The 14693-nt window shown below is 35.8% G+C and overlaps 1 protein-coding gene across 2 annotated transcripts in view; it reads right to left on the minus strand.

Moving 5' to 3' along the window:
* Positions 1-14693, minus strand: part of LOC145292353 (calcium and integrin-binding family member 2-like) — a 46358-nt gene that overhangs the window by 27360 nt on the left and 4305 nt on the right. The window contains exon 2 of one of the 2 annotated variants that reach the window (XM_080138683.1): positions 5507-5541. The exons of the other annotated variant lie outside the window; for it this stretch is intronic. Coding sequence (XP_079994809.1) covers positions 5507-5541 — 35 coding nt within the window. The remainder of the gene's footprint in view (positions 1-5506; positions 5542-14693) is intronic. 2 annotated transcript variants of the gene reach the window in all.

Consider the following 14693-nt stretch of genomic DNA (forward strand, 5'->3'; position numbering starts at 1 on the left):
TGTCATAATAGTTCACAAGAAGAAAAAGTCCTGAAAGATTGTAGATTTTGCCATGCCAGTTCTTAATTAAGAACCGGTTCTTAAATGAAAGATGAGAGAATAATTTGTTTAAAAATAAAACATGTTAAGTTTAGGGGGAAAGGTTGAGAGGTTATGTGACATTTAAAACTCAAGATATTGAAAGCGAAGGAAGAAGAAGGAGGTGAAAGAAAATAAGAGAACAAAAAAGGGGGGAATAAGATCCAGTGTAAGTCAGATTGTCAGTATAAGTGGAGAAGAAAAAGGTTAATTACTGCATAATAAGACAGAGAGAGAGAGAGAGAGAGAGAGAGAGAGAGAGAGAGAGAGAGAGAGAGAGAGAGAGAGAGAGTAAACGTAAATAAGCTATCTGTAAAGGGGAAAGGGGAGGTGTGAAAACAGGAAATTTGTTCTGAAAAAGATTGAGCAGAAAAAACTTGGTAATAAAAGAGGGAAATCTAGGGAAGTATATTTTATGAGTATATTAAAGGCATAATTTAATGCAGTACATGCACATACATTGGCATACACATACATATACATCGATCCAGACATATATACACATGTAATTATACCTACATATATACATCAATATATACATACACCCATACATATACGCACATACATATGTGTGTGTATATATATATATATATATATATATATATATATATATATCCACTTTCGTTTTACAAGACATGTAAAATTAAAATTAAATTTAAAATTAAAAATAGCAGTAATGATAACAAATGATGATACTGATAAAATAATTATAGAAAATAATGACATTAATAATAATGATAATAATAATAATGGTAATAATAATAAAAATAAAATAAAAATTATAACGAAAAATAAAATAAAATGAAAATAAAAATGTAATAAAATATGTACACAATAATAACTAATATGATGAATAATAAAAAAATAAAATAAAAAATATTCAAGTAGTAGAATTGTAGTGATAAATATTTGGAAAGTAATGAAAAATTATATCAAATGCAAAATAGAAAATCAACGAAATATAATTAGAATAATAAAATAAAATATAAAATATAGAGTAATAACTATGGAAGCAAAATAGAAGTAAAAAGCTATAAAATAAGTAACAGTAAAAACTAGATGCACCCGTGGATACAGAACTTCAATATAAATATTTTTATATAATAAAAAATGCAATTTTATTTCAATAAGGGTAGAATTCAAAATTAAAATATTAGAATTTATAAAAAATGATGGAAAATTGAAATGGTAGTTAAAAATCAGTGGTAATAAGCAGATAAAACTATAGTAGAGATTAATAGTTGGGAAATCATTGAATATTAAGAATAATGAGACTAAGAGAGGTAGCTACAAGGGGTAAGGAAAGTTAATACCTCAGAAAAAATAATAAAATAATAACAAAATAAAAGAGTAAAAGATAAAAGAAGGAAATTTAGAGTTATAAATGAAGATTATAAAGAAGTATGTGTCTTAGGGTTAATTTGCAACTTATCCTAATTATAAATGAGAATAGATGAGGTTATAGGTAGAAGGTTATAAATAGCTTATAATAAAAACAAGCCAGGTATGCAACAAGTCAACCCTGCTTATCACATGTAAAGACCACAATCTGGCCATCTATATAGTTCATAGTAAGGTAAGATGGAAATAGTTAAAACGAATTTTATAAAAAGGCATTAAAATGGCTAAGAAGGTGGGATTTGCAGTGTCTGCAGTTAACAGAGATTTCATTTTGTTATCTCTATCCTTGAATATGGTAATAAACAGTTTTTCACTCAAGCACAGGTAACAAGGTGAATTAAGAGATTTGCAAGTGCTAGTTGTCCTTAAAATGTCCCATTTCACAAATAGTGTAAGATTTTGCTCTTTTAAATTTCTATAGTATGTGGTGAATGTTCTGTTTTTATATTTGGGATTAATGAAAGAACATTTATGATTGGAAAATCTTTCTTTGAAGGTGTCACCAGCCATGCCAATATAATATCAAGATTTGGGTTTTACTCAGTAGTAATAGTTGCTTTTATACTACGAATGTGACGAAACAACTGTGATTAAATGGGCATTCAGGCTTGTTTAGACAATTGCAGGATCTAGTGTGTTTGAGTTCAGATACATTTGGTTCTTTCTTGCTATTTAATATTTTTCTATTGTGTTTTTTGGATAATTTTTTCAAAATTATCACTACGACTATAACTTACTATTAGAGTGTTTTTGTTGAATATGTTTTATTTTTAAACAAATTATTCTCTCATCTTTCATTTAAGAACTGGATTTTTTTTAATGGAAGATAAACTTTATTAAGTCGCCTGACAAGGACTTGTAGTCTTGATCAACCACATGTCTGAAACATTAGCAAGTCCAGTGTCGCAACCATGTAATTTTGTCTATATCAATAAAAATATTTCTTGCTCTTTTTTATTTAGCACTCTTTATAACCTTATTAAATTCACCAGTTTTCTCTCCTGAATAGCTTTAACTTGGTATATATATATATATATATATATATATATATATATATATATATATATATATATATAAATAAAGGTTGTTCCAAAAGTAAAGACTCCCATGTTTTTAACACAAAAATATTAAGAATTACGAAGATGTGAGTGCTACGACAAAAAAGAATTGACGTTTGTGCTTCAGAAGTTATTTTTCTACATAGTCACCAACTTTCTCAATGCACTTTTACTAATGATGAACGATGATTGCGCATGAGCGTTCAGAGCATGCTTTGTCACATGAGGGTTGTTACAAAAGTTAAAGCCTCCTATTTGTACTTTTAAACAGAAAAAGTTGAAGGACTACGAATATGGGAGTAGTAAAGTTAAAAAGAGCACATTTTTGTGCAGAATTTATTTTTCTATGTAGACCTTTCTATTCTCAATGCACTTTTGCCAGGAATTCAATGATGCATCTCTGTTTCTGATGCACATTTATGGCAGGAGTAGCTTTCTTTGTCTCTGATCGTCAATATCTGCAACAGAGATATGAAACTTTCAAATATTTGATGAAACTGCAAGTAAGTTTCATCAAATACTTTTGTATGCAAAATCCGATCCAGCATTTTGCTAATTCCTACCCTCTGATGAGAAGGAAAGTATTTCTTCGAAACCCCGCGGATTAAGGACTATTCACTTATCAAATGTTTCCTTTTCAAATTAAATATGTTTTAACTCTTGTTCAAAATGTTTTTAACATGTTTTATTTACTGTTTGCGCTTATTATAAGCTCTATCTCCTATTTGATTTTATCGAACTTTTACATCTGGTTGAGATTACTTTATAAATATTAATTCTTTAATATTTATAATATACTTTTTTAGTTTTACCATCTTGGGTCATTTTGGTAAATTTAATTGTAATTTTTATTTTATATATATATATATATATATATATATATATATATATATATAAAATAAAAATTACAATTAAATACCTTTAGCCTGGTATATATATATATATATATATATATATATATATATATATATATATATATATATATATATATGATGATGATTGCAACGTCTTGTCAGACGAGTGCCACTCACTCAGACATTTAAAATCCATGAGCCCAAATACCTGAGGGAGTATCTATACAAAGATGATGTTACAGAGTCTTAGCTTTGTACGACAGCTAAGTCTCTCTCTCGGTTCAAAATGTTGAGATCCAGCAACAAGCAAGAGCAAGATAGCCAGTAACAAATTAAACTGCAGACCAGCTTAATGCGGGTACTGGTCTTCCGCTTTATGGTTTTTTAAATCAGATATTTGCTTCTCCTAGAAAGGTTGCCTTCACCACGGCTTACGGGAGCCCTCTCCACCCCAATACACATATACACACACACAAATATACACGGTGCTAGTTGGCCGTTGACCCAGAAAAAGAGTTCATTCGCCCTTTGGAAGGTCTTGTTTTTAATCCTTCAGGGAGACTAGCCGCCCTCCTCACCAAACAAGTCTGCTGGGGGAACCAGTTTAGTCGCCGGTGACCCGACCATGAGGCAGGTAGTACTGGGTTACATGGTACCAGTAGCATATGACATGACCTGACATATAATATATATATATATATACCAGGCTAAAGGTATTCAAGATTGATAACTAATGAATTTAACGAGGTTAATAAGAGTGCTTAATAAAAGAAGAGCAAGATATATACTTTTGAGGACTAGTTTTTTTCTGTGGAAATCAACCATTTATTAAGTCGTCTGACGAGGACTTCTGGTTTTAACCGACCATTTGTCTGAAACATTAGCATTTCCAGTGTCTCAACCATGTAAATTTGTTTAACAGCTTTTAACTACTTTAATATTCATTTGTGAAGATTAAAATCGACATGCAATGCTACTAATCTTTACGTCTAGAACTCTTGTGTTTTAGTTGTACAAATATTTAGATACAGATGTGCTAAAATAAGGTTAGAATCAGAAATTTCCACATAAAGTATAAAGTGGACTTTTTCATTAGAATCCAATTAGAGTTATGTACGTAGGCAGATACGACAGAGAAAGAAGCCACTATTTAGGCTTGGCAAATGAGCAGATCATATATTTCTATTTTTACTGAATTAGCGACGATTATTTAATAGATAAATGCAGCTTCTTTCCCTTATGGAGGTCAGGGTTAGGGTTATATATATATTTTAAACCTCAAATAATTTTGTGCTGCTTTTTATAAATAACATTCATTACTTGTGTTATTGAAAAGAAGAGAACATCAAGAGAGGACAGGAGAAGGAATGAATAGCTGAGACATGTCAACAAACCATGAAGATTCAATAATCAGCGTCCAAATAATCTGCTTGGATCGAAGAATCAGTACTCATAGTGTTATACAATAAAATCGGAATAATTATATACCATGTCTCTCACATCAAATATGAGAACATTATTATGATGAAAGATTTGAATTTACCAAATGTAGATTGGGTAAATTGTTTGATTGTGTCTTCTTCAAATTCAATTTGCGAACACTTAAAAAAATAAATAAAAACAGTAAATAAAGAAACAGAAGTGTTACAAAGTTGATTAATTACCGAAAGTTTTCTTTGAGCAAATATATCTTCAAGTAAAGATAGCTTTGATCAGCATCAATATATCTTCAAGTGAAGATAGCTTTGATCAGCATCTACCTGATGTCGTTCTTTGTTGGCGTCGGAAAGCTCTTTCAGCTGCTGTCTAAATCTCAAGTGGTCTGGAAGTAGTCCTTTAAAAGTTCGATAGAAATTGATAAGCTCAGGAGTCTGATTGGTTTGCAAAATTTCATGAGAAAAGAGGATAGTTTGAATATGATTTGAAATCACCACCCCCTCTGCATGCCACTGGTCTTATGAAGCATTTCAGAGAATTTGATCCAAAATATTTTGTGAGATTTTTTTTTTTTATAATATACATCAAACTACTGATTAAGCCAAGAGATGTTCAAGGAGGAATTTTAAATAAATAAAGAAGCTTATTTACGGTTAGAAAAAAATACATGTGTTTTACCTTAGAATGTCCTTTTTTGTAAAATGTGTGCAGTCCTAGAAAGGAAGACAAGATGGTTTTAAATATTTTTAAAGAAATATTTTATGATTTAAACATGCTTCAAAGGCTGGAACAGAATTAAAACAAATGGATAAAAATATACCGCGATTTAAATTTTAACAGTGAAACCTTTTTTGTGTAAAGTTATAAAACAGTTTTGATCTATTTTAATCTTCTTGACTCCCTATGAACTTTAGATAAAACATTGTATATTTTACTGTGTTAAAACAGGTCATCTGCCATATTGAATATGTAATAAAACCATGTTAATTTTTTATTACAGGTAATTTTCTTTTTGAAAGGAAATCCAAGAGTGTTTAGGTTTATGGGGAAAACTGCCAAGTTTTCAAACAAACAGAAAATTGGGAGAATAAGAAAAGAAAGGAAGAAAGCTAACCTGCATGCAAAATAGGGGAAAAGAAAGGTAGATTTTATTCTTTTCTCCCAAACTAAACCAAAACAATACTGTAAACTCTAAATCCAAATGAAACTTTACTGTATTCTGTAAGTAAATAATCCCGACCCTTGATAGCTAACAATCTGCCCCCCTTCTAGCTGCCACTAAAACCCAACATTATACATACGCCTCAGTAGTGGAATCCTTAACCTCAAGTTCCTAACTTTCACATACTAACCGCCTAACGGTCTTCACTAAACATCTATACATTTCTACCCCTGACATACATTAGAGTTCATTCCTACCCAGTTAGATACTTACCAGCCAAAGTATGCACTCGGATGCAAAGCGATCTTCATTACATAGCAATTGCCTCTTCGTAGATGGTTCTGCAACAAACAATACTAAACCAATCCGATACTCCCTGCCATGCAAAACTCTCTATGACTCTTAAATGAAAACTGAAACTATCTCCCCCTGAATAGTGGAAACACTGACAACTCCTATTTGCATCTACTGAAAACTTGCCTAAATATATATTACTCAATTATACATACGAAATACACCATAACCTAAAATGTACCTCCAGTCACACCCTGAGTGTACTGCACCTACACCCTAACCTCCGTAAACCTTAATATACAGTGACTGGGCAAAATTTCTTAGCTCAATTCCTAATACCTACTCAAACTATAACGTTATCCTGAACCCAAACTAACATAAAGTTATAAAAAAAAAAAAAAAAATGAAAAAAACCTAAGGTAAAAGTCCTAATCTGCACTAACGCTTTTCTAACAAGCCTTAACTCAAAACTGCTCCCACTACATGCCCCTAAATCACTTTGAGGAGTGTAACTATTCATTAGATATATAACCTCTACAAACTAATCCTGTAACATTAACTAACAAGCCTCCCCACAAAACTGCTTCCACTGCATGCTCCTAAATCACTTTGAAGAGTGTAACTATTCATTAGATATATAACCTTTACAAACTAACCCTGCAACATTAACTAACCATGCGGGGTCGCAGAAATACGTGGAGTAGGACCCAGACGTGGAGCAAACCCTCTCAGGGCTGATGGACCCAGTAGATCTTCCCAGATCACCCGTCTAGGAGAAGGAAAACTCTGAAACTAAACCAAAGGGAAGGGAGGCCTCTCCAGTCTTGGACGACAACCTTCCTAGAGCTGGTGACTCAAACAAATTACCGGTCTGCAAACCTAAATTGCTTAAGGAGTAGATAGGCTCTGTCTATCGCCGGCTTCCATACTCCTTCTTTGCCTATTAGTCAGGCACAGAGACACTATCACAGGTGAATCGACGAAACACTTAGTGGTAGATCTTGTTTCTTGTCTAGGGCATTGAATGCCGTTCCCCCACTCCCGACACATCCCACCCTTCATAACTGGGCACTTGGGAGTGCTTGAGTACCACGCATGCCTGTGCAATTAGATTGGGGTGATCTTCTTCTGATGAGCTGAGGGTACCGGATTGACAGTTCCTGGCTGCTGTTTCCGACTGGTAGTACAGGAGCCCTAACTCTTTGGTAGCGCTTAGAGTGGCTGCTCCATCAACAGTTGTATAATATCGGGATGTTTGTAGTGCCATGACGCGCATGGAAAGGGACTCTGCACTCATCCCCGATGGGCTATCCCGAGGCCACAGTCCTAGTTGAAGAAAGGTCAGCTAATGGTCTGATTGTGTTGCATGTCTGATATCCTGCATAACCTCTTGTTCAGCTCCCCCTAACATAACTGAATCTCTTTAAAAACATGATGACACTACAATAAAAAAAAATAAGCTTAAACCAGGCCTAGGGACAAACAAATTCAACTTGCCTCCTCCCTTGAGGCTTGCATTCACTAACATCCGTGGGCTTAGAACTAATTTAGCTGATGTTGAAGCATTTCTCCTAACAAATACCCTGGATATCTTAGCACTAAGCGAGACTAACCTATACTCCTGCATCCCCTCTAACTACTTTAACATGCCTGGCTATCTCCCACTCTGCCGTAAGGACTCTGACAGACATATGCACGGACTTGGAGTCTACATTCGTAATACCCTCCCCCTGACTAGGGAAACAAACCTAGAAACGGACGATGAAGCCTTTATGTGCTTTAGACTTAACATACAACACAACATTAGTTACTTTTATTTTCTCTACTGCTCTCCCTCGACTCAGGACTGCACCATAATAAACAAAGTCTCTGACAGTATAGACACAGCACTCTCCCACGACACTAGCGCACAAGTCCATGTATTTGGTGACTTTAATGTTCACCACAAAAACTGGCTTGGATTCTCTATTCACACACAGGCAGCACAACACATATTTTTGCTATATCTCACTCCCTATCAAAAATGGTTACGTTTCCAACCTGTTTCCCTGACCAGCAAGAACAACAAGCATCACTTCTAGATCTGTTTCTGACTACAGTTCCCGAGGATTGTACAACAAATGCTGACAGCCCACTCGGGAACGCTGACCATGCAGTGATAATGGTAGAAATCGCCCTAAATTCTAGACCCAAAACTGAAGAGCCAGTGCTCAAAGCAACGAGATATTATAAAAAGGTGTACTGGGAAGCCATCAGAGATCTTAGCAGAGATGCTCCATGGGGAAATATTTTTTCTCTTCCTGCTGAACAGTGCGCAAATGAGACCACTGAATGGTTCAAAACAGCAATGGAAGCACATGTTCCCATGCGGAAATTTTATAGCAAGCCCCACTCTCCCCAATGGTTTACTTTGACTTGCGCAACTGCCATTGCTCAAAGACAGCATGCATACCGCAGATTTAACCGACATAAGTCCAGTTCAAACAAACAGAAGTACATAGAAGCTAGAAATAACGTTAAGAAAGAAATAGCGACAGTTAAGAGAGAATTTACTGAAACCACTAAAAAACGCATCGAAGCACAAAAATAAGGAACTCGTGACTTCTGGAAAATCTACAACAGTGTAGTAAATAATGGGCAATCAACAATTCCCCCGCTAACCAACAATCATGAGGTTGTTTGCTCAGCAACCGACAAAGCTAATATGCTTGCCAGCCGGTTTGCCTCGAACTCCACACTGAACCCTTCCAACCACCCCCTACCTGACTTTCCTTTGCAGACAGACGCCACGCTAGACGATCTAAAAATCACCCCTGCTCAAATACATGCTATCATAAAAAATCTTGACACTTCAAAAGCATGTGGACCTGATCTCATCCAGCTGTGCTATTAAAACAGTGCTCAGCCGAAGTAGCTCCAGTTCTTTCCAAACTCTACAGTAAATGCCTTAATGAATTAGGCTTTCCGGGCTGTTGGAAAACTGCTTCTGTGGTACCAATATTCAAGAATTCTAGCGAAAGAACTGACCCATCAAATTATCGCCCCATTAGCCTCCTCCCACTTTTCGCCAAAATATTTGAGACCATAATTAACCATGCTCTAGTCCGGCACCTTACAGATGCTAAACTTCTGACTGACAAACAATATGGATTTAGACAAGCCCGTTACACAGCTGACATCCCCACTGTAATCTCCGAACGTATATACCATTCACTGGACAAAACGGGGGAGGGCAAAGTGGTAGCTCTAGATATATCTAAGACTTTTGACAGGGTATGGCACAAGGGTCTCCTCAGGAAAATTAAATCATACGGTATCACTGGTAGAATACTTAGCATAATTAAATCCTTCTTAGATAAGAGAAAAATCCAGGTTGTCCTCGACGGTCGAACATCTAAACAGTGTGATATAAATGCGGGAGTGCCTCAGGGGTCTATCCTTGGACCTCTATTGTTCCTGATATTTATTAATGACCTCCCCGACAAAACTGCCTCTGAGATGGGTATATATGCTGATGACACTACACTCTATAACAGGCATGACAGGAAAACAAATGAACACATATCTAAAGAAATGGAAAAAACACTAGAGGATGACGTCCAATCTGTAGTGGAATGGGGACATAAATGGATGGTCACATTCAATGCTGCCAAGACTAAACTGGTTTCCTTCAATAACTACAAGAAAACTTCTCTGCCATTAATAGCAATGGCCAGTGACTCCCTGTCTGAGAGTACATCTTTCAAACTGCTTGGCCTAACGTTCACAGGAAACATGAGCTGGAACAATTATATTGAAAACATTGCCAGGGCTGCTGCGAAAAAGGTAGCCTCTCTCTACTGTGCTAGAAAACTACTGACACCTGAAAGTATCCTGTACCTCTATAAGGCCACCATTCGCCCATTTATGGAGTATTGTTGTCACATTTGGGCTGGTGCATCTGCTGCTAGTCTCTCGCTCCTAGACAAGGTTCAAAAGAGAGTGGCCAATCTGATAGGTCCTGAACTGGCATCTAAGCTTCAGCCTCCGTCCCATCGACGAAACATTGCATCCCTCTGCCTGTTCTACAAGTATTTTTATGGTGAATGCTCTGACGAACTGCAGACACTTGTGCTCCCACGACGTAGACACCCTCGACAAACCCGACAAGCAGCTTAATCCCACCCCCACACAGTAGAGATCCCTAGATGTAAAAGATCTTTCTACTCCAGTAGTTTCTTCCCCAGAACCGCTAGACTCTGAAATTCCATTCCAGGTCCCTGCTTCCCTAACTGTACTGACATGCAGAAATTCAAGTGTAACGTGAACCGACATCTTACTGCCCAAATCCCAACATAGTGCCCCAGTAGTTGCTGACCCTGATAGTAGCCCCCTACACCAAAGTGGCAATGTGCCTTGTTTGGGGTGAAAATGTAATAATAAAAAAAAAAAGATTTTCCCAAATCTCAAGTCTGTAGACCGGAAATTCATAGAGTTATTGTGTAGGGAAATGTACATTCACAGGCAGACAGACAGACAGACACAGACACACACGCACACAGACACACACACATTTTACTTTTATAGATATACAAGCATGGGTTCCTGGCGTTGCCCGGGTGTTTGAAGGTGTATGCTGAGCAAAACAAAAAAAAAAGCTCAATTTTTTTAACTTTGACCCCTATTATGACCCCTTAACATTTATTGTGTTGGGTTCAAATAAAATTATTAAGTTAGATCTATGTCGAAGGAACCTATATCTAACATTTCAAGTGTTTAGACCCAAAATTGTCGGAGGGGTTTTGTAGAGTCTTCGAAAGTCAAATCGTTGAACTTTGACCCCTTACACGCCAAATTTCTGGCCGAAAACCAATCACATGGATTTTCCCAAATCTCAGTACCATGTATATCAAATTTCGAGTCTATAGACTAAAAATTGACAGAGTTATTGTGTAGGGAAATGTACACAGACAGACAGACAGACAGACAGACAGACAGACACACACACACACACACACCGACACACACACACCGACACACAGACACGTTCACTTTTATAGATATACTAGCATGGGTGGCTGGCGTTTACCGCGTATTTGGAGATGTATGTTAAGCAAAAAAAAAAAAAAGTGGTCAATATTTTAAACTTTGACCCCTATTATGACCCCTTAACATTTATGGTTTTGAGCTTAAATAAAGTTATTAAGTTAGATCCATGTCTAAGTAACCTATATCTAAAATTTCAAGTGTTTAGATCGAAAATTGTCGGAGGAGTTTGGTAGAGTTCTCAAAGGGAAAATCGTCGAACTTTTACCCTTATCACATCGATTTTCCCAAATCTCAGTACCTATTAAATTTCGAGTCTGTAGACTTAAAATTGACATAGTTATTGCGTAGGGAAATGTACACAGACAGACACACAGATACACAGATACACAGACAGAGAGACACTTTCACTTTTATAGATATATAGATAAGAATAAGATAGATTATGCGAAAGATGAGTTAATCAACGTCTGTTTCTCTTGAGTCTGCATCTTATATGTTTTAATCACACAAAAGGCTAAATGATAACTTAGTGTTGGGATTAAGTAATGTTTGAAAAAAAGAAACTTTCAGTTGAATTGTTCGAATTAGCCGTAATTTGCAATTAAGTCATCAAGTTTCTATTCACCACTTTCACTTTTGCTCACTGTACGTTATTTCACCCACTTTACTCTTATTCTTTTCGTCCTTTATAACTATCATGCTTATCACTTTCTCTCTCTCTCTCTCTCTCTCTCTCTCTCTCTCTCTCTCTCTCTCTCTCTCGCTTTGTATGTGTGTTTATTCACAACAGAAAATAATATGAACAGGAAATAATAAAATGATATAAAAAGTACATCATAAACAAAAGGGAATAACATCACCATGAACAGAATTTGATTAGAGATGAAAATGAAAAGAGATTAAGTACAAAAAAGGGGAAAGAAAGAGAAAACAGAAAGAGACTAATTTTTTTTTTTTTTGTCTTTTTTTTTTATGCTTAACTTATTTTGCAAACTCACTTTTTCTGATTCCAAAAGTTTAAGTCAAGCTCAACAGCTACCATTGTTTTAGTATCAAATACATTTGAAATAATGACTATGGAAAAATACATTCGTTTTCCTAATTAAAGGACAAGTAATTCATTTCGTATTTACTTTGGAGAGAAAACACACGCACACATACATATACAGAGTCGCATACACACACTCGCACAAACAAACACATGTGATTGTTATATTTTATAATACTTATTTTTTTCACTCCAATAAAAAAATGTTTCATTAATTTAAATTAGTTTCTTTTATCCACAATCCTAAATATCTTAACGAAAAACACACAAAAAAAACTGCACAGAACACAATGTTAATGTTTGTCACATACACAGGGTGAACCAAAAGTAGGTGGACAGAAAAAAAAACATTTATTTAGAGATCTCATACTCCTCAAAAGAAAAAAATCTATTTAAGTCATGTCTGGTGAACATGCCGTGTCTTACCCTGTATATCTTCTTTACTCATGTGTGATGCTATCTCTTTTTTTTACATAGAAATCACCACTTACCAAGGCCCGGAGGTCACTCGAGGATAAGGGTTAATGGGTATACATTAGTCATTGTGATTATAGAGTAGTAAACATAAGTAGTGGAAATTTTGTTAATTGGATTACTTAGGGGGACGGTTTATCAAGAACTTGTTTACGTTGGACTTGAAGATAATCAGATTGTAGTCAGTTGGAAAGCAGGCGAATGGAAGAGAATTCCACAGGCGTGCAGTTCTAAGAAAGAAGCTTTGTTCATGGAATCTATATTTAGGTTTAGGCACAGATAAAGAGTGTGGGAAATTGTTGATAGTGGTTTTGGCTAGACAAGTGTTTTTCGTGAAAGTTTGGCGAGGGGGGACCATAGATTGAAGTTCAGATGAGCACTTGCCATGAAAATAACGATAAAGCAGAGACAGACTCGCAACGTCTCTTCTGTTGGAAAGAGGTTGCAGGGAAGAGAAAAAGACACCTCCCACTAAGCTACAAAGTCTATTTTGAACTCTGTCAAGACAAGATAAGCTGTTTTTAGCAGCTCCTGCCCAGATGTGGTAACAGTACTCCATCGTTAGCCATACCTGACTTTTATAAAGGTAGAGAATTGCATCAGCAGTGAAATATCTACTGGAGCGGTAGAAGGATCCCACCATTTTTCCAGCGACCTTAGCTATGGATTTGATATATGTGTTCCATTTCAGATTGGGAGTCAAGGTCAAGCCCAGAAGCTTGTCAAAACAAGAGCTCCCCAAAACGAGAGCCATTCATTTCAATTGATGACAGATGGGCATCAGAGTGTTGATGATGTAAAGATAAAAGCTTGATTTTAGATGCATTAAAAGTAAGCAGCCACTTTTCCCATTGTATCACGCGCTCAAGATCAGAGGAGAAAGAGTCAGAGAGAACTTGGTCGTTTACGGTCTTTGATGTGTTACAATAGATGGTCGTGTCATCAGCATAAATATCTATGAATGATGTAAGGATGTGATTTAGAAGATCATTGATGTAGATCAGGAAGAGAGTTGGGCCCAGAATGGACCCCTGAGGGACTCCAGTATTAATACTGTGAGCTTCTGATTTCTGCCCATCAACCACTACTCTTAGAGAAATGATTTAATAATTCAGAACACGTTTTGTTGTCCTTTAAAGAAGATATTAATTCAAGTGAAACGTCATTTAGCCAAATAAAGTTTTTTTCATTTCTTTGTATTTCTTACATACTCAGGTACTTATTAATATTTTATTCATTTATTTTAAAACAAATTTATTACTAAAACAGATTAGTTTTCTCACCATACTTACTGCATACACGGTTTCTTAATGTTAGAGGAAAATCTATCTCTAATTCTACGCTTATATATTTAGAATAATGCAAAACTTTATTAAAGTATGATACTTAATATTCTCATCCATGTGGGGGCATAAAAATACCTGGTTATCCCTCTCGGCGTGATGGAGCCATAGATCTTGTCAGGTTATCCACCTTATAAGAAAGAAAACTCTGATATTAAAACTGTGGGAGTGAGGCCTTCTCAGTCATGGTCGACAACCTTCCTGGTGACGAACAAATTCTCTTGTTTGCAAGCGTAAATTGCTTAAAGAGTAGATAAGCTTCGCCTGTTGCTGGTTTTTACACTCCTCCTTCGTTTATTAGCCGCAGTGATACTATAGCAGAAAACCACCAGAGCCACCCTGTGCCTGGCCTTGTTTCCTGACTAGAGAACATTGAACGCCGTTCCCTTATTCCCAACATTTCTTTCTCTCACAAACTGAGTAAATTGGGTTTTCTTGCATGCCACTTGTACTCACTTGACTGGTCTGGGTCGGTCTAGTCTTGGAGGCTGATTGTTTGTCTGGCTGCTGTTTCCA

The sequence above is a fragment of the Euprymna scolopes genome, chromosome 13 (assembly GCF_053919585.1).
Source record: "Euprymna scolopes isolate OS-2025 chromosome 13, ASM5391958v1, whole genome shotgun sequence".
NCBI classification, from domain to species: domain Eukaryota; kingdom Metazoa; phylum Mollusca; class Cephalopoda; order Sepiida; family Sepiolidae; genus Euprymna; species Euprymna scolopes.